The sequence below is a fragment of the Prinia subflava genome, chromosome 6, assembly GCF_021018805.1.
Source record: "Prinia subflava isolate CZ2003 ecotype Zambia chromosome 6, Cam_Psub_1.2, whole genome shotgun sequence".
Lineage (NCBI taxonomy): Eukaryota > Metazoa > Chordata > Aves > Passeriformes > Cisticolidae > Prinia > Prinia subflava.
In genome coordinates, this window is record NC_086252.1 from 6751045 (window position 1) to 6777678 (window position 26634).

Genomic DNA, 26634 nt, shown 5'->3' on the forward strand with positions numbered 1-26634 from the left:
GCTAAGCCATATAAAACTGTCCTGATGACCCTTCCTGCTCCCAGCAGAAACCCAAAATGTAGGCAGTGAAAAGCAGGTTTGTTTTTAAAGGGTGGCTACTTGCTTCTGCCAAAATACTCTTTAAGTGAGTGAAATTTGGAGAAGGCATATTTCCTGGGCAGGTACCAATACCTTGTGCATGCAGCCTTATCAGTATGTCTTAAATTCTGGACTTCTTGCAGCTCCTGAGAACTGGGAATGTCAGAATTTTTAAAAAATTATACTAAATTTCACTTGTGTGCTATTTAAAAATCTTATGCAAACAGAGTCAGAAAAAGTCTTGAGCAATATTGATTTCAAGTTACAATCCATAGGAAGTTTTGTACTTCTGAGAAGGAGGTGCTTAAACTGAGAATATTTAAGCTATTTTCTGTAGCATTGCTAATAATACTTATAAAGCCAGTGGCTTGCTCTGGTTGGAGAGTCCTCCCTCCAAACCCATTTATTCTGGAAAAAAAGTCTTGGTCCTGGAGCCTGAGTGAATATTTTGAAGAATATTTTTAAGCACACATTGGACTGCACAGTTTTGGGGAATTCACATTCTAGGATGGGAGGTTTTGTAGTGTTTGGGGAAAATTACTTTGGTTTTTGTGGGTTTGGGAAATCTTTATCAGTAGGGCATATTCAAATTAAAAAAACCCGCACACAACAAGAAAAATAAAAGCAAGAAGCTCAGCTCAGCGGTGAGGGGGCTTGTCATGTATTAATTTTTCATTGCTGTGGAGAATTGTACATACATAATCACTTGATTGCAGTGGGAGTTAGCGAGCTCCTATGGTGTCATTTGCATAAATCTTGTTAAGTCAATGGCAGTTAATGAAGTACAAATGAGCCTGGAGAAGGTGACATGCAAATCGTGGGTGGCAGATGGGAGGTCTGTTTTTGGGATGGCAGCTGTGTGCTCTTTCTTTTTTTTTTTTTTAATTTTTATTATTTTTTTCCTCTGTCCTGCCCCCATTTCCCCCCCCAGATTGGAGTGTAAATAAATACATAAGAGCTGGCCTTGACTTTCTGCTCCCAGCCCTTCTTGTCTCTGCCCTTTGCACTTAATCACAGCTGCTCACATCATCACATGCTCCAACTATGTAACCTTGACTGTTCTTTTACCAAAAATGGGGCAAAATTGGTACTGGGCACGTTGCCTCCATCCTTGGCTTACCCTGGGAGGTGCTGTACCTCTTGTGTCCCCAAATTGCTGCATCATTTAGGGATGACAAACTTGAAGCCTGGATTAGAAATAAATGTTCTAATGGTTAGTGCTGTATTGATGACACAGTGAAAAATTTGCCATCCGTGACTTGCAAAGGTGAACTTCAGAATCCATTCCCTTCCCTCAGTTTGCAAATGGCTGGATTAATGGAGAAAGTGGAATATCTTATTCAGGCTTTACTTTTAGGTGATATTTCAAATGACCTTCTTTGCCTGCCAGCTTGGCATATTTAAGTACATTAAAGTAATCTTAATGAAATTAGGTATTTTGTCTTTTTTTTTTCCTTTACTCTGACCTAAAAATGGCAAATAATTTTTATGTCAAGGCATGAGGGTGGCATCACTGATTTGCTGTTCATGAAGAAGAGCTTGATTCCTGGATGCACAAGTTGCAGTTTTTCCTTAAGACGGGCACAAATAAAACTGGCACTTCCCAATGTACATCTGAATTTTATAAAGAAATCATTAAACTCATCAAATGTCAAACTTGGCATAAAAAACCTGTCACTTCTCCTCCGCTCCCTACAGGTGTAGGTCAGTGTTGCCTCTGTTTCAGTAGTGATTTCCTACTTCCTAACCTCATTTTTGTTCATTTTTAGCCTGAGTTGGGATGTTTAAGTACCGGTTACACAAATCTTGCATGGAACAACACACAGCACTCTGTTATCTTGGTCTTTCCATTGAAGCAGTGAGATCATCCTACCTGAAACCTGTTTTCCCTTAAAATACCCACAGCTGTCTGCCCAGCTGCTGGAGCATTTCAGCAGGCACGGCAGTGTCTTGGAAATAGGTTTTGAAAAGGGATCATCTGCCACATCTGGTCAGTCAAAGGGATGTCCTTAGTCATCCTCACTCCCACAAGAGCACCGCAGTGCTCCGGGCAAGTGTCACATCCGAGACTTGCCATCCTCACAAGCAGTAAATGCTCTTTGCAGCAGCTTTCCTGGCTGCAGATGTTTACTTGGAGTCTACCAGAAGAGAGAACAAATAAGCAATGATCTTAGCAGCTCTTCCTGCTTTAATTCATCTGACTTGACAGGGTGAAAAAAAACAATCTAGAGGAGCACGCCAGACAGATGATGCTACAGCCAGTAGTGCCAGGGCTTATCTGATGGCTTCTCTCTTCTGTCTGAGTTCAACATCAGGTTGTGTTTTGAAATAAAAGTGGCTAATGCAGGTAAGGGCCAAAAGCACTTCAGAAGCAGGGTGGCAGCAAGCATGTGGAGGACACACAGAACCCAGGCTTTCCTTTCCTTCCCCTACAGCTGTGTGTTTCTACACTGAGCCCTGTTTCACTGACTCACAGACCAGCCCCCTGTGCTGCTGCTTCTGCTCCAAAACAGGGAATCCCAGAATGGTTTGGACTGGGAGGACCTTAAAGCCCATCCAGTGCCACCCCTGCCATGGGCAGGGACACCTTCCACTGTCCCAGGCTGCTCCAAGCCCCAATGTCCAACCTGGCCTTGGACATTTCCAGGGATCCAGGGGCAGCCACAGCTTCTCTGGGCACCCTGTGCCAGGGCCTGCCCACCCTCCCAGGAAACAATTCCTTCTCAATATCCCATCCAAGTCTGCCCTCTGTCAATTTGAATCCACTTCCTCTAGTCCTGGCACTCCAGGCCCTTTTGAAAACTCTCCCTCTTTCTCTGAGGCTCCCCTCAGGTCCTGGAAGAAGCATTCTCCAAAACTCCTCCTGCTTTGTGTTTTTCCTTCCTGATGTCCAGGTAGGTTTGTAGACTGTTGTTTGCAAGCCAGGGTTGGGTGTCTCCAAGGGCAGCTTTGCCAAAGTCAGAACTGACATGATTTACAAGGAACTGGCAGATGACATGGTTTGATTTATTTATCTGCAGCATGAGGTGTAATTTCCTCTGTCACACGTCTGTCTAATCACAGTAATCAGTCTCCAGATCAGCTTGTACAAACACCAGGGTATGGTTTTGAGCCAAATACTCTTAGTGCTGAAATCTTCTGTGTAATTCCTCCACAATTGGTTATAATCAGAACATACACATTTTGCTGGCTTTTTTTTTTTTAATTAGCTGATTACCAGTTATAAAATGTTTTGTACTCACTGTGGTTCTGTAAATTGTTGACTGGTCGCTACCAGTATAATTAAATATTTCAGAGCACTTGGCTATGGTTGCACTGAACTGTGAAGAAATAATGTTATATAGCCAATCAAAAAGAGATACTTGTAAACTCATTTAAAGCGTCAGAGTGTGTTAGGACTATCATGGTGATGCTTATTGCAGGAGAAATTAAAGATACAGTTTTGTGCTAAGAGGCAATACAGAAATTAGTTCCTGAATTAGTTGTTAATTGATTTGGTAATTCCCTGGGGTCTGCATGCTCTTTTTTCCTTTTTCGTTGTTGCATTCAGTTAACAGTGACTATTCCCAGTGCACTTGAAATATTTTTTCCAATTAGATCAAATGTGCCCTTACATCAGAAGAATGGCTTCAGCTCCATGTACCTGCCTGGAATAATGTTTAATTTGACTGTGAAAACCAGATTTGTGGGTTTTTCCAGTTGATGAGTTTCAGATACCATCCCAAGCTGTAGTCCTTAGATTCTGGAATAAAATAGCAGTAAAAACCTCCCCTGGACATCTGGAGCTGGGAGCTGTGGGTGTTAAACCCTTCCCTTGCCCAAGGATCTGGTTTCTAGTCCAAGGGCATGGCCCCTTCTGCCCCTTGGCCACAGCAGGCAGGCCTGGGCACGAGCCTCAGCCTCTGACTGAGAGAATTCCTCTTTTTCCTCATGCATCCATCTGTTTGTCCCACTGGATCCTCCCATCTGCTTCCTCCTGCTTTCTGGAGTCCACTGGTTTCCCTTCCTGGGATGTCTGAGGGTTGCAGGAAGGAGCTGGAGTTTAGGTCTTTGACTTACCAAGATTGAATGTCTAATATGCTTCTTTTATTTAGTCTTCTAATTTTTCAGAGTCCCTAAAACAAGATTTTCCTGTTTCACATTTTATAAAATGTCATTATTTTATCTCTAAATACTTTAAATACCCAGGACCCTCCTACAGTGATATTCCCAAGCATTCTTAGTCCAAGGTGAGCCCTGTACAGCTTTACTTAAGGATCCATAAATTAAATATTATCAATAAAATTTTCAGATAAATTAACTTTCCATCCTTTTTCTGTTGTTTTTACTTCCCATGGCTGTGGCCTGAAGTTATGGGTGTATTTAATGTTCATTAGTGTTGATTTGGGCAAGGGGCACACAGTTTCAAACATAATATTCCATTTATTTGTGTGACCCAGCCTTCAAAGTGAGCAAAGGTGAACAATGCCTTGTAGGGCAATGATGGAAAGTACCCAGATCACCAACTTTAAAAAGAGAGGGAAATTTCATATTTCCTAAATGTTTTATAAATATGTTTCCTAAATATTTTATATGTTAATGCCATAAGGGGTCACAGATTGCTTATGACTGCCAATAAGGAGTGTTCAACTCCATCCTCCATATTTATTTATCTATTTATTTTAAACCCTATCCAAATGCTGTGCTCGTGATGTTTTGTGAAAGGGACAGGGACAAACCCGTGGGTTTGAGGAGCAGCTGATGATTTCATTGCTGACACACCAAGTGTGGCTGTAGCTCTTGCTCATCCTTAAGATTCAAGAGGAGACACTGCAGCTTTTGTTTGGAATAGTGTTGATCAGGTAAGGCATCCTTGGACAGACTGTGGAAGGAAAAGGGAAGCAGGCAGGAGCAGAGTGCCAGATTGTCAGCCTCTGCAGAAATAGTAGGGAAAGAGCTTCTCTGATCTAAAATACCAATTCTTTATAAAATGGGGGGAAGATCCCTATTGTATAAAGGAGCAGGTGCTGCTCTTTAGCACAAACCAGTCAAGGAGCTGTTTTCCAGTGTTCATAAGAGAAGGGAGAGAGTATTTGTAGTTTTCTGAGGCTCTGCCATGAACATCCTTCTCTTGTGCTTGGTGCTGGATTCCAGCAGAGAACGCTGCTGGAATCCTGGCTCCCCCAAATTCCAGGATTTTGGGTACAGAACTGGTGCAGTGAGTAGGGCTGGAGCCTACAGGAAGCAAGCCAAGCAGTCTCTCTGGTGAGACTGTGGAGGATTTAATACTTTTGGGATGTTCTCATCCTGTTCTGTGTGCTGGATATTGCAAATCCTGGAGTGCCCATAGGACAGAACATGGGGAAGAGGTGTCAGAGTGCTTCAGGGGAGAGGAGGAGGGAATGAGCAAAAGCAGTGGAGGTGTAAAAGAGAACATCGATAAAAAAAGCCATAATATGACTTTAAAAAATTTATTGGAATTTTCCAGTGCTGAAATGGTGTAATATATCAGGGTGGCATGTCAGTGTGACATGCAGAGTGACAGCAGTGAGGGCACTGAGGGATCTTCACTGTTGCCCTGAGGGTCTGATCTGGCCCCTGGCCAAAAGCTCTGAGTTGAGGAGGTGCTTCAATAGTTGCATCTAGAAAATGCTTTACAAGATGTAATCTCTTTATTTGAGCCACTTTCATCTACCCAGGTAAACAAAAGAAAAACCCTAAATGAAGGCATCAGTCCATGGCTGAGTGCATGAGTTCACAACCACAGAATCAGAATCTCCTGAGCTGGAAGGGACCCACAGGGATCATTGATCCAAACCCTGCACAGACCCCCCAACAATCCCACCCTGTGCACCCTGAGACCATTGTTAAACACTCCTGGAGCTCTGGCAGCCTCAGGGCTGTGCCCATTCCCTGGGGAGCCTGGGCAGTGCCCAGCACCCTCTGGGGGAAGAACCTTGTCCTGATCTCCAGCCTAAACCCCTTCTGAGCTCCCAAAACAATCTCCCTGCAATCCCTTGTGTAGCACTGCATGGGGGGACGTCTCCGAATTCACCAGGAGAGCAGGAAGAACTGGCCTTTACTTCTTTGCAGTGGATGAGAGCTGGAATCAGAATGGTTTGGGCTGGAAGGGGCCTTTAAGGATCACCTAGACCCAAACCCCAGATGAGCAGGGTCACTGTCCCCTGGGCCAGGTGCCATCCAGCATGATGGGCTTGCTCAGGGAACCTGTGGGAAAAGGCCTTTGTCCCGAGGAGCTGCCGTGCTTGGAGGTAAATCCATGCACATCTGGGCTGGCTTTGGTGGCTGCAGCTCTTCCTCCCAGGGCATGAGGAATTAGTCCTGAGAACTGACATAAGAAGATTAAGTAGCAAGCTTATGACAGTTAGCAAGTGAGGCTGCCTGATAGACTTGGGTTGACACAATGATTATTAATACATTGTAAAGATGTTTTGGGGATTCCACCATGTTTGTATGGTTGCCAGCAAAACGTTGACAGTTGCATTGTGGTTAATAAATTCATTTAGATTTATAAGCATTGTTTACAGAACCTGTTCGCCTGCTGAAACTCTAACAGCATCTGTTCCTTCGTACTAATTAACTGCTAATTACGAATGAGCTTTGTGTGTTTGTCAGTATAACTGGCTCATGCATTTTGTAAGGAACATTAACAAATTGATTTACATAGTGGTAAAGCAATCAAAAGAGTAAACTGAACAGCACGCAGTTAAAGCCCTTTAGCCTAATTTTTTGAACAAAGCAAACTTTGGGCATTCTGAATATTTTCCTCATTCTTTTGCTCCCATTTAATTGTGTGGTAATTGTGTGTGAATCTGGATCGGGGGTGTTGGCCCAGCATTCCTCATTTCCTATTTTATTTTGTGGGTCTGTGTTCGTTGTTTGATTTTAAAGCGTTGGCACTTCAGTGTATAACATGTGAGGAAGTATTTTCCCAGAGTATAGCTAACAGTGGCAAATTAAAACCAATAAATGGCATAAAAAAGGAATATTGCATGTGGAGGAACGGGGTGTTTGAAACATGGGTACTGTGACTGTAACTGGTTTGGATATTTTAAATATGTATAGATGTCCTTGCACTTTGGTTTAAGTACTGTTTTCTCTAAACCTGCTTTTATTTAGGAAATTCCTCTGACTACAGTAATTATCAGCACATCTTTAGAACAATCTCAGCAGCCAGGCCAGATGTTGGTACTTAAATATTTTGAATTTAAAGGGAATAATTGGCAGAGGTTGCCCAGAGAAGCTGTGGCTGCCCCATCCCTGGTAGTGTTCCAGGCCAGGTTGGATGGGGCTTGGAGCAACCTGGGATAGTGGAAGGTGTCCCTGCAGGAGGCAGGAGGGTGGAACTGGATGAGCTTTAAGGTCCTTTCCTACCCACACCGCTCAAGGGTTCTATAATTAAAGTGCAGTTCCTACAAATAAAATCTCCGTTTATTTTGCATGAGTTAAAACTGGAAGAAAAGTCACATATCTTGAATGTTTTGTTTATTGTAAAGGATCCTTCACGTGGTGATAAACTGGGGATGACCATCATGATCAGATGACCTGGATATATTTCACTGACAGACATCCTAAAGCTGTAAAGCTCAAAATGAACTTTGTTACTACTGCTAGGGAGAAGACAGAAGTAATGCAAGCACACACTTTGGGGTTTAGTTTTCCTGACCAGAAGCTATTCCAGTGAGGAACAGAATGATTTTAAGCAGACTAAAATGTGCCAGGAAAACTCAATTGCTTTTTTTGATGGAATTTCCAACTAAGTGCATGAAGCAAACAGAGCAGATGTAAAATATTTTGATACAGCCTCACAACATCTTAATTGAGAGTTTATCCAAATGTGTGTGGCTAAAAGCTGCCATGTGGGTTGGATCTGGTCTGAGGGGGTGTAAACAAGCCCTAAAGCCAGAGCGTGGGGTGGGCTGGGCTGGCTGGAAGGGGGCTCAGCTTTGCTCAGCTCTGGGGACAGTGCCATGTGTCTGCTTGAAAAGTGTACCTCCATCCTTGTTTGAGAGAACCAGGAAAACAAGGGCACTGTGGGAGAATGAACTGGAGTGGAACCTGGACTAAAACCCACCACTCAAACTTCAGCTGCTTTAACCCAAATTTGGAAAGTCTTTCACTTTTATGTGCTTCTGGTACCCTCACCAAGACACTCCTCCAACGACTCCCAGGCTCCTGTGCCTGGAATGAAAGGCAGGATCTGACACGAGGCCTCAAACACTGTGGCTGCCCCTGGATCCCTGGCAGTGTCCCAGGCTTGGAGTCACCTGGGAGAGGGGAAGGTGTCCCTGCCCATGGCAGGGGTGGGACTGGATGGGCCTTAGGGTCCCTCCCAACCCAAACCACTCTGGGATTCTGTGGTTTTTCAGGATTAAATCCATAGGAAAAAGCTGCTGAGCTCAGGGGGCTGTCAGACTATGGAATGTTCTCTACCAGGAAAAATAAAAGCGTAGTGATTTCAGTTTTCTTTAAGGAAGAGGGTGTGGATTTTCTTTTAAAGAAGGGGAGAGGCTGTTGAGCAGTGAGATTATGTAGGTAGATCTGAGCACTGGGTCCATTTCTTTCCCCTTTATAACTAATATGAGTCTTTGTCACAAAAGAAAAATACCAAGACGTACCATTTGCGAAAGGGTTTATAGTACAGTATATCACCCTATTATGAATGACAGCATTTAAATGGTTGGGTAGAGAACTGCAGAACTGCTACAAATCAAGGAGCTAGATTAACATCTAATGCTCTCTTCTCTGAATATTTCGGGGGGGAAATTAAGAAATCTTCAAGTGTGGGAGGTATTGGGGAGAAAAAAATCAACTAAAATTACCAAAGTTGGTTGAATTGTTTAGAAAATCTTCTGTCTGAAGTGAGCAGTACATTGCAACTAAGCAGAATTGAAGAGCAGGGATTGTTTAAGGTGGCAGATATTATCACTTTAGGAATCAGAATTGTGCAGGTTGTTTCATGGCCAAGTTAAAAACAAAACAACGTTTTCTGTGGAGGGAGAGATGAACTGGAAATCCTTAACTAAAAGCTGAGCTTTGAGTAAACTGGGTGAATACTCTTCTTCAGGATGCAAACTGAGTAAATGCAGAGATATGCAGGGTTGGTGTGTTTCATGTTAAATAAATACTCAAGTCTGAGTCTGAAAATCTGGAATTATATGTGCATATTGACTGTTTGTGTGAGTGAGATCTCCTGAAGGATATAGACTTACAGATTTCCTGTGCTGTGTCAGGCAGCTGAGCTGCACCCTTCCCTCCCCTGTGCCAGGAGAGATGTGCACCCATCCAGTGCTCTGAGAATTGACATTTTGTGTTTGCTTAAGCTAACGCGAGGCAAGGAACTACTTGGGATCATTTTATGAATTTGCACTTTGCACAGCAAGTGTTGCTGTGAGTTGGGAATTCATGGCAATACTGTATTTGTAGCTGAGAAATAATAAGTGCACGATCACTGTTGTTGGTGCTTTAGTCTTGCAGCATAGTGATTGCTCCAAGTAACTCCTGGTACAGATTAAGTCATTCATTCCAATTCAGTGATGCTTTTTAATGCTGACGTGGTGTTTTGAGGCAAGAGGTTTCTTACCTGTCTGCAGCACAGGGATTCCTATTTTCTGCAGCTGGTGAAGGCAGACAAACATAGGGGGCTTTGAAGGTAAGGGAAGAGGGGAAAGAATGACAGTGGGATGGAAAACAGAACTAGGGACAGACAGAGCTCAAATGGAAAGTTGTGCTGCCGTGAGAAGCAAAATTTGTATTAAACAGTTGAGAGGGAGGAGGGCAAACACTGAACAAAGGCTCTGAAGGAGAGGGGAAGTGAGAATAAAAACCAGGTGATGCTCTCAGTAACATCAGGAATCTTGAGGGTCTCTGAGAAAGTGGCCCAGCAGTCTCCAGAGGTGTTGGTTCTGGAGGTGCTGGTGTCTCCAGGCAGGAAGCACCATGATTGATCCCTGGCTGGAAGTGACACTTTGGTGCCTCTGGAGCTGGTTCCAGGTGATCACTCCTGGAGCTCTGGAGCTGATGCATTCATGCAGTCAGAGTGCTGAGCTTCCCACTGCTGGAGACAAGGTATCAGTGTTGGTCCAGAGTAGTTCTGGAGGTCTTAAAATGTTTGCCTGAAATATGACAGGAATTTGAAACCACAGAGAGTAAAGAAGGAGGGATTTGGGAGAGGCAACATGTCTCTGCTGGAGTGTGGAAGGACCTGCATGGGCTGGGGATGGCTTCAGGGCAAGATCAGTTCTCAGACACGCTTAGAGAAGGGGTTTGGTGAGCTGGGTGATGCTGGACAGAAGCTCCAGGGAGGAGTAAATCTTTTCTATGTAATACATGTGTGTGCTTGGAGAACCTGCTGCCAGGGAAACCTCATTCCTGAACTCACGGCATGGATTGGAACTTCTAAAATCAGGTTTGGTTTAAGGTTTGCTCTTTCGCCAAAAGTGCTTTTTTGGCACAGGTAGTTTCTCTCCAGTCTCTCTGAATGGTGCTGCTGTCCTGGTCCCAAAGAGCTCTGCAATGGCATCAGCAGTGGTGGCACAGGAGTTTTTCTGTCCTGCCACACTGCAATGTTCAGGTGCCTGGCTGACTTCCCTTGGCTCTTGCTCTCTCCTTTCCCACTCCAGCATGGAGCCAGGTGAAGGATGGCAGAGGCTTGGAGCAGCCCGGTCTAGTGGAAGGTGTTCACAAATTCTGCTGTGTGGTTCTTCTTTTGTTTGCTTTGAGTTGTTCTAGGCAGGATTTGTAGATTTGCATTTGGAATTTTAAATGTAGATTTTTGTTTTTTGGAAGGTCAGTGAGCATTCCAGGTTTTTCTGTTAAAAACAGAAGTCAGACATAGAATCACAGAATGGTTTGGGCTGGAAGGGACCCTAAAACTCATCTCAATCCATCCCCTGGAACACTTTTCACTAGAAGGATAAATTGCATGAGGTTTTTTTTCACCCTGCCTCGTCTCTGGGTAGGAACAATGTGTGCTATGCTGGTACTAAGTGCAGGTGGGCTTCTGCTCCATCCTCCAGCAGAATATTCCAGCTGCAGTCTGTTCTCTTAAATCAAGGGTTTTCAGTCTTGCAAGCACATGTAAAACCTCACAAAATCTGTCAGAACACCCCCTTGGTGTTCCTGCCCTGTATTGTACTTGGTTGATGTTGAACTTAAAGCTCTAAAAGGCTGGCAAGGTGACTTGAGGTGTTGTCTCAGAAACCTGTTGAAAATGCAACCAGAGGCAGCATTTTTAAATGCCTTTGGTTGGTGTAGGACTGGTGATGAATATGAAATGTTTGCTAAAATGAGGAAATGATCACCCCTTCTAATAACAGGGGCTTTCTCCCTCCCTGCACCTTTTCATTGCTGACATCTTACATACCTTGACTCTGTTCCCTGGAGATGGAGACATTGCTGTAGGAAAACCAGTCCTTGGCTTATGTGCAGAAAAGTGAGAGCATTAATTGGAGATGAAAGCTTTATTTACATTTCTCTCTGGATTTATTGTTTGTTTTCACCAGCATAGCCAGGGCTGTGGGACTCTCTGCTGTCCAGGCACTCAGGTATCCCTCCTTTGTCTGAGTGGGGATAAGATCCACTTTGCTATTCTTTTCCTCAGCTTCTGTTTCCACATAACAAGATTTCCATATAAGTGCAGAGAAGGGGTTTGTTCCTTGTACAACTAGGCTTAAATAAAATTCTAAAATAAAAATAAGACAAGTTTTAAAAAGGGGGAGGTGAGACACCAACCTACACAGAGCAAATCTCTCTCGTTAGCCCAAAAAATGTGTGTGTGTGTATCTAACAGCCTGACAGGCTTCAGGAGTGTGTTGGGAAGAGTCCTTGATTGTGGAGCTCCTGGTCAGAGCTGAGAGGGGCACCCATCCTTCCCTCCTTGCAGGCTCCAAAGAGCATTCCTTCCCGGGGTGCTGTGCAGGGAGAAGGCACCTCCTGGGCCTGTGTGCAGGGTTTGGAGGGACAGGAGGAGGAAATGGAAGTGGCTGCTTACACCTGCTTTCCGTTCCCTTTAATTATCTCCCCACAGTGTGCCTGTCCCTCATTAATGGGGATTGTGTCTCGTGCTGCCTGGGAAGAGCTGGCCCCATTAAACCAGTTATAATAGCAACAAATTAATGCTCCCCTGCCCCTTTTCCTGGGCTCGGTAAAGGATAATACATCAGCACAAACTACTTGGACATAGCACAATTTAAATATTTTAGCGATGCCTTTCTGTACGTATCCAACCAATTTTCTCCCAACTTCTTGGCAGTGTTGGTTTTCTAACATTGCTGCCCAAGAAACCTGCCTTTCCTGGTTATTTAGATTTGAGTTTGGTTCCCTTTCAGCTGAAAGGGATCCTGGCAGTGGTGGCTCCAAGTAAAAATGACTTTGTTCTCTGCTATGTTAAATTGGCTGGTTAATTCTGGTGTTATTTACCCTGTAATTCATTAGTTTTACTCTACCATTGGCAGCTGACAGGCTGTAATTTCATGCCTTGCAATAAAAGATGTCTCATAATCTGCTTCATTTAGCAGCAAGAGAATTTAATGAAATTAACTGCAGTCCTAATTATGCCAGTGAATACTAAAGACTGCTATCAAGTTTCCTCAGAAAAGGACAAGGTCCACCTTATGAAGGATTTAGAATATAATTTCCTGGGAAAAGTTGCAAATGTCTCCTTCTATTGGCCAACAAGGGCCAATTACAAGTGCTGATATGACTTTAATGAACTAGTTTGTTCTGAGGATATCTCACAAGGAATAATAATTTTTTATTTTCAAGCAAGTTTTTAATCTTTAATCAAGTGTTTTTTAATCTCTGAGAATTAGGTTTTGCTTCTGTTTTGAAGCCTTTCTGACCCTGTCTTTTGTGATGCCTTATGTTGAGGGTTAGGAAGCGAGGAGGAGGCAGCTCAGGTGTGGGGTGAGAGGAGTGGGGTTTGGAAATCCTAACCCAGAGGACATCAGGGAGTTTGTCCTCACGTGCTGTGATTCTTTGGAAGTTCACAGCTCACTTACGCAAACACCACAGTTTGCTGGAATGAGAAAACTCAGGAGGGAACACAGGAAGGCCGGGCTGGGTGAGGCTTAGAGCAGCCTGGTGTAGTGGGAGATGTCCCTGTCCATGGCAGGAAAGTGCAGTGAGATGAACTTTAAGGCCCTTTCCAATCCAGACCATTCCAGGAGTTCTGACATTGCATGAAAGGAGAAGGATCGAGTCTGAGGAGCGTTCCAAGGGCTGAGGCACATCTCTGTGATTTTCTCTAGGGTTTCTACCGATCCACCCTTTTTTTTGTTGTTGTTGTTGTTGTTACATGTTCCTGACTCTGCACTGAAAAAGTCTTTCTCTGTGAGCTGGCAGTGTTTCCTTGACTCCCATTCCAAAGCATTGGTTGATGTATTTGCCAAATGTGCTCTGCCTGCCTCCTGAGCACCGCCACACTCCGACAACAATGATGTGAAATGTAACCGCCACTTTATGGCTTAAATGATGTTAAATGTAGTTAATTGGAAAAACTTTTAACTGCAGAGAATTTCCCTGCGAATAGCCTTCATAATAACCATCTCACTATAAAACGCAAAATGCTTTGCTCACAAGGACAACGGGACTATAAAGGTGAAGTGTATTGATCAAATTACCTGAGATAATAAACTTCGGATGAATAACTCCTCTATTGATGAATGGGACAAGTCTTCCTTTTTTTCCCTAATCCTCTTGGTGTGATGGGAAGGCAGTTGAGAGAACAGGGTTGCAGAGTGTGGGGTTGTTTCAAGCCTAGTTTATATTTTGAAGTTAAGGAGCTGTGTGAAATTGTTGATGGAAAACGGCATTGGGTTTTTTTACTGTTTCTGTTTCTTTCTCTTAAGCTGTAATTTGTTGAAAGTACAACCATCTTCCTTTAGATAAAAAGTTATAGGACCACATAAAAGTGAATATGTATGGGGGGAGAGACTCAAAATGGTCATTATTTGCAGCAAAGCTGGATAAAGAGGGAGCAGTGAACTGCTCCACGTATGTTGGTGAAGAGGGAAGTCAGAACACAGCTGGATTCATGCTTGTGTCAAAACAAGGAAGAGTTACAGCCCCAGAAAAGAGGGAGAAGTGTGGTGGAAGGGAGCATGGAAGCAAATGAAAGGTTCTGGGTTTTGTTGCTTGGTGCATCCTCATTCCTTTGCTGTAGGGATTTCATGGGATTGTTGCAATTATGGGAAACAAAGGGAAAAGGGGATTTTTCCTAGCAGCTTGAGTTTGGGATTTGACCAGAGGTGTCAGCTACCTTGCTAACTTCAGATAAATAACTCCAAATAAACCTAATGCAGACCTTCTTAATATTTCAGAATACAAACAGAAAACTATATTTTTATCCAAGGTATACTAATACCTGTAATTGCATTTTTTAGGTGAAGGATTAAGTGAGAGCTGCAGGGAATGGGATTGATTTAAAAACTTTGTTAATGGAACAGGGGAGTTTGGAAGGAGATGATCTTTAAGATCCCTTCCAGTCCAAACCATTCTGTGATTTTGGAGTATCTTCAGAATTGTTGGTCAGAGTGGGGAGAGACAATACAGGGTGATTCAGACGTGGGTGATCTTGCAGAGTGGTGTGTGCTGCCAAGTAAAAGGGCTGGAAGTTTGAAAGAAGTTCAGAAGATACCAGGGATCTGATCAGCAAATTTCAGTGGGACAAACTCAACCATAAAAGCATGGCATAAGCTTTCCAACTTAATGCAACAAGGGAGCAAGGAAGTAAATATGAATTGGACTTGGAATTGGTTATGGTGAGGGAAGGTATGAAGTTGATATTCAGAATAGCACAGAAGCTCAGGATGAGTGATATTTGTTGTGTTACCTAGAAGATAAACAAAATTGAGTTGGTGTTGTGGTGTTTAAGAATTATTTTCAGATTTTGAAAGGCTCCGTCAAGGCAGACAGCCTTTAATTATAGCTGAATTTGTCTTTGTGATATGCTTTAAAATCATGAGACAACAACTTGAATTGAAGTTGTTAAATTATTGAGTTTGTGAAGTTTGTATAACAATGTATTTTTATCTTCTTTGGGAAGTCTTGAAAGATGGAGTTGAGCAAGGTGGGATATAAGGAAGGCCTTGGGTATCAGCAGGACCAAACGAGGAAGGGAACCAAATGCTGAAACAGGTTTCAGAAAAGCACACACTGCCACACCTAAGCATCACAGGAGTGAACCACTGGACCACATCATTCAAGTCCAAAACCATAAGTATTAGTAAAATAAATCCTGTTTAATAGGTAATAACCAAGACCATATAGTAAAACCGAATAATAATCATCATCAAGGCCAAAATATTAGTTATAAATAATAATAATAATCATGTCTTTGGAGTGAATGGCTTAAATAATGTGTGTCGCCCAACCTGATTATTTGACTGTGTTGTCTTATTTCATTTGGTGCATATAAATGATGGAAAAGTGGCCATATGCCATGAATGAACCAAAATCTTGTGTCATTAATACACGTTACAGGGATTTGAAATAGTGTGAGAAAATGTGTGTGTGAAATAGTGTGAAAATAGTGTGAAATAGTGTGAGGAAAAACAGACCAAGAGCCTTGTTCTGCAGAGTGGAAGAAATTACTCTTTAAAAAGTTTTGATGTGAAGCATCGTGTGAGTGTTGTCACCTCGTTGTTTCATATAAATATGGATAATTATGGATATACACACATAGAGATGAGACCTCTCTATGAAATATGTAAGTAAAGAACATTATCCTGTAGAAATGGAAGAGCCAGAGCAAAGGGCAGCCGAGCAAAACGTGGATTTCAGAATATCCGTGGATTCAAAAGGTGGGAGCGAGACAGGTCTGCAGCTTTGGAAAGAGATTAAGAGGAGCCTTCTTTTAATGGGCAGGATTGATTCCGCAGGGATGTTTGAGCCTGTGTCAAGCACGAGGCATGGGGGCAAGAACTCGAGCTGGAGGAGAGGCCAAGCACCACAGGAACGCGGCTGGAATCCGAACAGTGATAAAACAGACATTTTTATTACGTTACATGCAAAACTCAGCTCATGTTATTAGCAAGCCTGAGCTTGGCTGAGGGGTTTTAGAGTTCATCGTTCTCATTTTTGTGGCTACCTTCAAACTTTGGAAGAATAACGTTCAGTTGACACCGCTGAGCTGCGCCACCAAACTTTCAGCACCCAAAATTAAAAGCTCAGTTGGAAATGTGAAGCAGATCTGAAGCCCAGGGAGGCAGGGAGGTGGTGTGGAAAGGAGGCTTTGATGTCCCTAATGCCCATTGTTTAATGCCGGGGGTTTGCTTTTAAATGCCAATGCACAGCATGGAGGCCTGGCCCTCCCATGGCGCCACAGAGGGTGCGTTGGGTGGCAGGGGGGAAAGAAAGGAGGAATGTTCCATCCTGCCAGCACAAAGTTGACAGAGGCGAAGGCTTTTGGAGATCTTTTTTAAGAAATTGTGCGGCAAAGTGTGCAAACCCAAAGCCGGCGTGCTGCGCGCGCGGGTGTGCAAGGGAAAGTTAGCAGTCAGTCAGGTTTTATCTCTTAATGAATAGAGACTGCTGAAGTAAGGGTTAGGTAATTGAGTTTATAATTAATTAGCCATAACCCTCATCAGATAAAGCAGTTGTCGAGATTTTTTTTTATCTCCTTTCTCTCCCCAGGGCCTGCCCTTCTTTGTCCTTGCGCTGACAGCCAGCACTTATCTCAGGCCTTCTCCATCCCGTGCCCGTCAGCCCCTCCTCCCTTGGGCTGGGCTTTGGTGGTCAGCCGGGCCCCGTATTGTCCTGCCAGGATCCCAATCAGCCGGGCTGTCGTGGCGGGATGATGAATTAGCAGTAGGAGGTAACGTGTAGGTGAGCTCCAGATCGGAGCCCCGATAGCTCCCGCCCGGCTTCTGTGCGTTCGTCACCCTGCCCACCGCTGATCCGCCACTGACACTTTGCAACAAAGAGGTTAAAAAGGTGGATTTAGCCAAAGAAATGGGGCATTTCTCCACAAAGTTGGGATGCTGACAAAGGACCCTTAATTTCTTCTGCCGTGCAATTCACCTCGACAATACCAGGAAAATAAATTAGATTTTGCTGTTTTCTTTTGGTGGCCTTATCACCCTTATGTTGTGGGTTGAACTGGTTTGTTTGCAGTAGGGGAGAAACTTTAGCCACGTATCTTAAAAGCATCAGGATTGTAAAAGGTGTCGAGTCCCTGCCCGTTGAGGCAGATGAAGGGGACTCGATGTCAGATTTATCCTCCATCAAAGCCGCGTCCTTTTACGGATGCATCGGGGGAGAGGAGCTTTCTTGCTGTGTTTACAGTAGGCTTGTGGCACTGGGCTGGGTTTGTAGACAGGTTTACCTGCTGGAGGAGAACAAGGTTCAGGAGCAAGTCTGTGTGTTTTCCCTTCATCTGGAGTTTTTGAATTGGAGATGAAGACTCCTGTGTCTTACACTATCGACACCAGGCTTCGAATGAGCACTGGTTCTCCTTAATCTGAGTGTCAGCACTAGGAAACGTAACTCAAGTCTCTCAATGCAAGAAAGGCTTGATTCTTTTTGAAAATACACAAAGCGTTATTCTTCTGTGGTCTCTTTAATGGACTGGTAAAGTTTTCCTCTTTCTTTGGCATTTCAGCAGCAATAAACATTTCTAGTTTGACTAGAGTCCTTTTGGGATTCAAGCTTCCGTGGGCACACCTACCCCTTGGTAGGGTCTTCCTGGAAGTGGAATTAGTAACACGTGAGTTAAGCTCCATGTAAGATGGCACAGTGTAACTGCATAAGAGGATGATGATGGCAGAATGAAGCTGTTCCATTCTGGAATAACAGCTTGGTTTTCCTAGTGTTGTAGAGCCCTGCAGCTGCTGTGCGGTGATGGTTGTGGTTTGTGAAGCCCCTCAGTGGTGCAGGATGTGCACCTCATCCCAGCAAAGGAAAGCAAATTCTCGTGTACCTCACTGCTAATTGGTAGGAAGGGTGGAGGAAGTGAGTCTGTGACACTTTTGAGACAGGAGAAATTCCACTTAGAGATGCAGAAACGTGTTATTTCCCACCAGCTTCAAATATTGGAGCAAATATCGAAAGGGGCTGTGAAGTCTCCACCTTTGGAGGTGTTTCCGAAGGGACATGGGGCTCCTCAGAGTTTTGTGACTGGAGGTGAACCAGGGGGAGCAAAGAGCCTTCTCATCCTCCAGAGAGACACTCAGTTGTGTCTTTTGTAAGTGAGAGAAACCAGGCATGAATGCAGTGGAAGGAAAGAACATAATTATCATCCCTGATGTAAGAACTGCGCCAAAATGTTTTCCAGGTTGAGGATTTATATTGCAAATGAACATCAACCTTGGATGGTGTTACCTCATGCAGAAGGGAAACTAAATGCACATTATTTTTAATTCTAGGAAACAGTGGAGGGAAAAAGCTTTTGCTCTGAATTTGCCTCTGAAACGTAAGAGATGTGGTCATTCTATCCCTGAACAATTTTTTTTAAAGCAAAGCTGGCAGTGTCTTCGGGAAAATGTGTGTGGATTAATAGGATGGATTCAGCTGGATTGGTCTCATGTCTGGTTTTATGATAGAGGAAAATTCTTCTTGTTTAATTGTCGCTAGATTTTTTAGTTTAATCAACAGTATATTGCAAATGGAAATAAAAAATATATAATTTATATAAAGACTAATGCATATATGTTAATGTAGTTTCAAGTTGTTTCTCTTGAAAATGCACCTTTTGTTTTCTTAATGCCCATTTTGCTATAGGTATTAGAGAAAACTTGGTACAGTGGATGAACTCAGTTTCAGGCTTATTAGTTGCTATTGGTAAAGGAAATTATGTGCTTTGTACCTAAAGGAATGTTTAAATCAGGTTTTAGCTGTGATCTTTGTGTTCACATCTTCAGAAGCAAGTGTAGTATTTTATAGGACAAGTTAAAGAATTTCCATATTGAAATTGATACTAAGATTTACTGATGCTAAATAGAGAATTAAGGAGGCAAGAGATAAATACTATTTTGTATCCTTTCAAAACTTTGGAAATAGGCCCGTAGATTGGGGTAAGGGTCACCATCTGGTCCCTTTTCCATGGATTTAGTCTTCGAGGAACTGCTCCAGTTTGTGTCCCTTTATCCATGGGCTCAGTCCTTCCTGCAGGAACTGCTCCAGTGTGGATCCCTTTATCCATGGGCTCAGTCCCTCAGGAACTGCTCCAGTGTGGGTCCCTTTATCCATGGGCTCAGTCCCTCAGGAACTGCTCCAGTGTGGGTCCCTTTATCCATGGGCTCAGTCCCTCAGGAACTGCTCCAGTGTGGGTCCCTTTATCCATGGGTCAATCCTGCAGGAACTGCTCCAGTGTGGGTCCCTTTATCCATGGGCTCAGTCCTGCAGGAACTGCTCCAGTGTGGGTCCCTTTATCCATGGGCTCAGTCCTGCAGGAACTGTTCCAGTGTGGGTCCCTTTATCCATGGGCTCAGTCCCTCAGGAACTGCTCCAGTGTGGGTCCCTTTATCCATGGGCTCAGTCCTGCAGGAACTGCTCCAGTTTGTGTCCCTTTATCCATGGGCTCAGTGCCTCAGGAACTGCTCCAGTGTGGGTCCCTTTATCCATGGGTTCACTTGTCCTGCCAGGACCCTGCTCCAGCACAAGCTTCCCATGGGGCCAGAGGTTCCTTTGGGCATCTCCCTGCTCTGCTCTGGGGTCTTCTGTGGGATTCAGGTGGATCTCAGCCCCACCATGGACCCCCATGGGCTGCAGGGCACAGCTGCTTCACCCTGGGCTCCACCATCAGTGGTGCAAGCAGAAAAGGCTTGAGATGGGTGCTGTAACCTCATTTTTTTTGCTGTTTTAACACTGGGATTTTCCTGGAATGTTTTGTATCATTGTTTGAAGTCTGTGAAGATGAGAACGTTCCTGAAAAGCTGGGCAAGAGTTATCCATGCAAATAAAGTTGGAATGAAAGAGCTGGACTCGATGATAATTGTAGGTCCCTTCCAGCTCAGAATATTCTGTGATCCCTTTATGAAATTTAGGAATTTGAGGCCTTTTGAGGCGTTCAGACTTGCAAAGAAGCAGTTTAAGGGCAGTGAGAACAGATTAAAACCTTTCCTTTCAGGCAGCCTGGGTAAATTTGCAGGATTAATTTCAGTTATGACATATTTGAAAATTTGTCCTGTTTGTAGGGAACAAAGAGGTTGGGCTCTTTCCCTGGAAGGTGTCCTGGAAAGCTGTGATTCCCTGGGCAACGCCAGTGCTTTTATCCCCCACTCCAGTGATTTCAGAGCAGGGATTGATGGGCCCCTTTTCCCTAATGAGTTTGCTGAATTGATTTTGTCATTGCTTTTTGTCACTTTCCTAGAACTAACATGGAAATGACAAAAAAAAGGTCCGACTGACAACACCCGAGCATGGGATGTTAAAGTTGGTAGGACCCGGGATCATCAGCAGCCATAATTGACAAATAATACCCCTCATAAATACTGCCAGTCTTTTCAATTAGTTTTCATCTCAAATTCGGGATGCAAAATGATGGCCTGTCAAGTGACAATGGATGACAAAAATTAATAAATTGTCTTCTAAATAGTATGGACACTTAAGAAAAATTGGGCAGCCAATTTAGCACAGCATGAACCGGGGGGAACCTTTTGTACTGTTGCCGTGCCACTAATGTTGTCTGGGTCTTTATTAATGGTGCTTGGCTGCTGCTGACAGTTTTGTTGCTACTGGCAACTTTCTTCATTAAAATTAAAGCCAGCGTCAAATCCCATTAGCTGCACTCTGGGTACCTTGCATTTTTATTTATATTTATATATTTATTTATTTATTTTGTCTTTACAAACACGTTCTTTATCTGTAGGAAGTTGGGAAAGGTGGTTAAAAATTAGTCTTTCGTCTTGTCCACGGCTGATCACTTAATAAATAATGGATTATATTGGGTTTTTTGGAGGGAAATTGTCTCCAACATTTTACAGCTTGCCTAGTCTACAGCCAAGTAACTGCACAGAGAAATCCATAAATGAGCTTTATAAATTACCTTTTCTGAACATGGTGTTCTTCTGTGTTGCCTGCAAGCCACTTGGATCTGGGATACTCTCTCGTAAAACAATCGTAGCCTCTGGAGCAGCTTCTGTTCTTGTTGTCTCTCGCTCTAAAATATTAATGAGGTTAAAACTGAGAGATCAACATGTGCGAGACCACTCTTAAAAGGAAAATAAAGTATTTATCTTTACTTGATTTTTGGAAGAAACAAGTATCTTTGTGGAAACATCTTTTGAGTTACTGCTTTAACAACTTATGGACTGACTCCTTAAGCTGAAGGAAAGGCAGGGTTAGATTTAGATGTGATATTGGGCAGGAATTGTTCCCTGGGAGGGTGGGCAGGCCCTGGCACAGGGTGCCCAGAGCAGCTGTGGCTGCCCCTGGATCCCTGGAAGTGTCCAAGGCCAGGTTGGACCCTGGGGCTTGGAGCAGCCTGGGACAGTGGAAAGTGTCCCTGCCCATGGCAGGGGCTGGGATGGGATGATCTTCAAGGTCCCTTCCAACCCAAACCATTGTGGGATTCTGTGACTCCTTTTAGTAAGTCTTGATAGATAGAGGAAGAAGTCTTAATAAACAGCACATAATAACAGCCTTTGCCATGTCTGCTGTCACTGCTGAGTATTCTAAAACATTAAAAGATGAATGACCAGTGCATTAAATTCCCTGGGCACTCTGTATTCTGCCTTACAGATCACACATGAAGAAATTCAAGGTTTTGCAGGGAAAAATGTGGAGAAATCAGGGAAAAAATTCTTCCAGAAAAATCTCTCAGATGTCCTTCTCAGAGTGGAACGTGGTCTTTCACTCTTTGTGGTGCATCACACTTTACCACGGCAAATATATCTCAGCTTTTTCTAGGAGTAGCTGTTTCCAAGAGGATTTAGTCACTGCTGCCTTTGTTACAACATCCCATTAATTGTAGTGCTCTGGCCTTGGGGGCCGGACCTCCCTGGCTGGTGTCACATTGTGTTCCTGACATCATTTGGGTAGAAGCCAATAATCCAAAAATGTGTCATCTACTTCCTGATTCTCAAAGCTTCTGATAGATGGAAATACCTCATGAAGTGCAAAATATGGCTGGGGTTTACATCTCTTGGAAGGGCTGGAAGTCGATGGTGCTCAAGGTCCCTTCCAACCCAGAGCATTCCAGGATTCTGCATCTCTCTGATGGGGATTGGACAGAGAGAGGTAGAATAAAGTCTTCTGCTGACAGCTTGATTTTGCTGTTGTCACCATAGAAATGCCTTTTGATTCAGGAATTGGGATGGTTGGGCTTCTGTCCCAGGGGTAGCACCATGAAACTGCAGGTAAAGCCAGGCTGAAGGCAGTGCCAGTGGGTTCCTTGCAGAAAACCAGAAGTGCTGAATCCAAAACTCCATTTAAACACTGGCTGTAATGCCTGTGTTTGGGAATGATCTCGTATGGTAAGTGATAAACAATTAACAGTTCAAGTGATCTTGTAAACTGGTGCACTTTTGCAGCAGTTTTTGGGCTGAAAGATGTGCTCAAATCTGGATTTCAATTCAGTTGAAATGTGGGTTGAGTGACCCTATCATTCACAAGAGTGGATACTTGATAGAAATGAAATAAACTGGTGACATCAAATTAGCATCCATCTAATAAATCCAGGCTGTGGTTTTAGCTCTTCTGCTAAATCTTCTTGGTTTAAAAAAAAAAGAAAAAAAAGGTGTCAGTAGTTAATTGTTGACTGAAGCTTAATATCTGTTGAAGCAAATGAGCCATGAAATATACTACACAGGAAGTATTGTATCTGGAGTGATTTTAACATTAAAACAATATTACAATTTTTAACTTGCTGACACAATATGCAGAATCCTTTATTTTGAAATTGCTCTGATTAATGCTAAGCTTGGGAAGTGGGGGAGAGGAGGAGTGAGTGCTGTATATAAAGCAAGGCAGGCCAGGACAAAACCAGCCTTTTCTTCTCTGAAGAAGAATATTAAATAACAATAAACAAATTTTGGGATGTCTCAGGTTATTACTTCAGGAATCCTAATAATAACCTTGTCAAAAGCATTGATTTATAATTTCTCAGAAAAAATTTTTCAGATGAGTGGCACTGGCAACGTTTCATGTTCTGTTAACTCTAATTTCTATAACAACTACTGTAGTAAAAATGGGTGAGTTCTGATTCTGACTGCAGTAACTTTGCCTTTTTGCTGTAACAATTTAAGAACACGGGGTGAAAAACCTGTACTTGAAAGTTATCTTTAGGTTGTACCCTTAAATCCTGGGAAATGGCCTTGGATAGGTTTTCCCTGGGTTCAGGGAGGTGTTGGAGATGTGGAGATGCCTTGGTGTAAAAGAATCATCAAATCACAGAATATTCTGAGCTGGAAGGGACCCATGAGGATCGTTCAGTCCAAATCCTGACCCTGCACAGATACCCCAACAAGCTGTGTTGGTGTGGGGGGTGGATTTTGCAAAACTTCACACCCTGTAAAATTTCTCCCTGTGTGACTCAAGTCATGGTCCTTGGCCAAGACCAGAAGGTTTTTGAGTGAATTAGCTGCACATTTTTATATATTCCCAGCTGAAACCAAAATGGTTTTGTTTTCAGATGACAAAGTACAGATTGATTCATTAAGAAGAATGAGCAGACAGTTGTGTGTGTTGTGAAAAGGTTTATTTAAAAAGATGTGACTCTGCTGCAGCAGTAGATAAATCATCATCTTTATAAGCTGCTTAGCTCCATGACTACCCACATATTGAGCAAATAGCACAGGGATGTTGTAGCTGTCTCTTCATGCAGTTGTCCTGTGTGTCTTGGCATGTTCTGCATTTTTTGAAGTATTTCCCTCATGTTGAAGATGGAGTTTATGTTTTTTGCAGCTTTTTTGGGAACATGAAACATGATTTTATGAACTCTAGGTAACAGGATCCAGTGGGGAAGTAATTTTTCCTCATTAGGTTCCTGATTTGTTTTCTGCTGTAATGATGAGAGGACAGTGCCCAAAGTACATTAAGTGTATCTCTGAAGGACCATCACCACCATCATTCCCATTCCTCTGAGTGAACTGACATCTCAGGAACATCACCAGGAATGCCTATTTCATCTATTCTGCTTTTTTTCTCTTGCTCTTATGAGAGATTGGAGGACAGGGAGCAGGGTGTGTGGATGGAAGAGGGCTGGAGCATCCTGATGGGCCCTGATCACCCACCCTGCTGCAGTGGAACGTGTCACTGCCCATGGCAGGCACAAGATGAGGTTTAAGGTCCCTTCCAAGCCAAACCATTCCAGGATTCAGTGATGTTTGCAGAGTTGAACCAGTTCAGTGTGTCCTGGCAGATCCTTCTGTAGTGGGGTCATTAATGCTGATGGTCCTTCACCATAGGATGAGGTGTAAAAATAGAAAAATTGAGCCATTGGGAAATATTGTTAATTAGAATAATGAAGATATCCTACTGCAGAATTTTAAAAAAAAAGGATATTTATTCTTCTACCCCTACAAAAGTTTGAAGACCAGAGGTATAACTGTCAGCAAAATTTTTTTTATGGAGGACACTCCTTTGGATTAAAAAAAAAAAATTGAAATAAATTTTAAAATCCCGTTATGGAGCAGAGTTTCTGCGGTTGGTTGTTGAAGGCCTTTTTGGTCCCCAAATTTCCTGACATGAAGTGTGAATCTTTTCTGTACAATAACATGGAACACAGTTTAAGGAAAAAAAAGGAACACACGCACACACTTTTTTTTTTTCCCCTGCCAGTATTCTTGGGTTTGTTATTCAGCCGATGCTGTATTAAATTGGATTTTGTGTCCATCATTATTAAAATGTGAAGTGTGTCGGTCACAAAGCATACATTTCAGGGCAGTTAGCTGAATAATTCTTTTCTTTATTATCCCAAATTACTGCTGAGCTCTGGAGAGGTGAGCAGTTTAGCCAATTATTGCCATTTGAGCTGGATTTGTGGGTGATTAGCTCCTGGTCGAATTCAGTCCTGGCAAGGGCTTTGAAGCCTTTCCTTGTGTGATTTTCACAGCGGTGAGGTAGGAATAGACGAGGCTAATGACAGGAAGGTCGCCTGGGTGAGGTGACCTGTGGGGGGGGGGCCCGGGTTTAGCAAATAGGGCATCCACAATAACAAGTGTGTCACTAACCCCGCCGTGCATAATCGGAGTTTTATAGGATTGTTGGAGATGCTGACAGCTCAATTAAAGTGTAACCCTTTGTACCATATAGGCCCGGCAGAATGACAGAAATATTACCAACAAAAAAGGGAGGGGACCACAAGGGAACTGGTTAAAGATCCAGGGTTCTTTTTCTTTCCCCCCTCCATCGGAGCCCGCACAGAACAGGCTGCAGAAAGCATCCATTTGTGAAATAATAGGTTGTCCAGGGGAGGGGTATGGTGCCAAACATGGCTACAAAAAAAAAAAAAAAGCTGCTCTTAAGTGGTCTTCCTGATGTTTCTATGGAAACACTATAGTGTCAGGAGAGAAAGTTAAAATTGGGTTTTAAGCTTTTCATGGCTTTTCTCCCCTTCCGCTCTCCCAACCAAATCCCTACTTTATATAAAATACGATGAAGAGAATTTCAGGGATCGGGAAATGGAGCGCTCCCGTAAGGAGAAGCAGATCCTCTGCCTAGGAGCGGTAATGCCTGCACGAGCATTCCCTGTTTTCCATCACCCACCCAACGCTGTTTGTTTCTTGAGAGAAGTCAAGGTTTTGTTGCTTGCTTTTCATGCCTGACCCTTCAGCCGTTCCCGAACGTTCCCGCTCTCGGAGCCTTTCCCTCAGTTGTGTTTGCTGGTGCCGGATCCCCGTCCCAACGCTGTTTCTCCTTTGCCCAAGGTAATGATTTGCATCCGAGTGCATTTCACTGGTGTCAGGGAAACCACAACTGCCAGTGCCAAGGGGTTAATAAACCAGCTACTGGAGATTATTAAGGGCTGGGATTCTTTTTTTTTTTCTTATTCTTTTTTGGTGGTTCAGAGTAAGCAGGACAAGTCTTAGAAGGCAACAGAGGCAGAAACTATTGCAAGGCAGGAAAATAACGTGATTTTGTCAGTGCTGTGTCCTGTTCAGAGAGGTAAACTGGGGTTAGAGTGCAAAATGTGCCAGTCCCTTAAATACCTGATTGCATTTTGTAACATGCTTGAATATTCAGCTCCACGGGAAGGATGTGTGGTGCCCGTAACTGTAGAGTTTGCAACGTGCTGTTGATTTTATAAAGTCTCATTTTAGAGATGGTCATAAAGTAGGGCTAAGGAAAGAGTGCCCCTGTCCCAAAGCTGCCAGCTGAAGGAGAACTCAAGAAGAGTTGGAGGAACTTGTGTGTCACCTGTGTTGGCAAAATCCAAAGGATGAAATGTTGGAGCAGTTGGTAATCAAGGCCAGGTTGGACAGAGCCTGGAGCAACCTGGGATTGTGGAGGGTGTCCCTTCCCATGGCAGGGGGTGGAATGAGATGGTCTTTAAGCTCCCTTCCAACCATTCTGTGATTCTGGGATTAAAGATAAAGATTCAGTAACAGTGAACACTAAGTTTGTTCTTCCCATTAACTTTGTCCTAACAGTGCTGCTGTTCCTTGAAGGAATTTG

General features: G+C 43.4%; 1 protein-coding gene across 7 annotated transcripts in view; it reads left to right on the plus strand.

Moving 5' to 3' along the window:
• AGAP1 (ArfGAP with GTPase domain, ankyrin repeat and PH domain 1) overlaps window positions 1–26634 on the plus strand; it is a 309343-nt gene that overhangs the window by 152378 nt on the left and 130331 nt on the right. Inside the window, exon 10 of one of the 7 annotated variants that reach the window (XM_063400016.1) lies at window positions 16714–17075. The exons of the other annotated variants lie outside the window; for them this stretch is intronic. Coding sequence (XP_063256086.1) covers window positions 16714–16905 — 192 coding nt within the window. The 3' untranslated portion in view covers window positions 16906–17075. Of the gene's footprint in view, window positions 1–16713; window positions 17076–26634 lie in introns of those variants that run through there. 7 annotated transcript variants of the gene reach the window in all.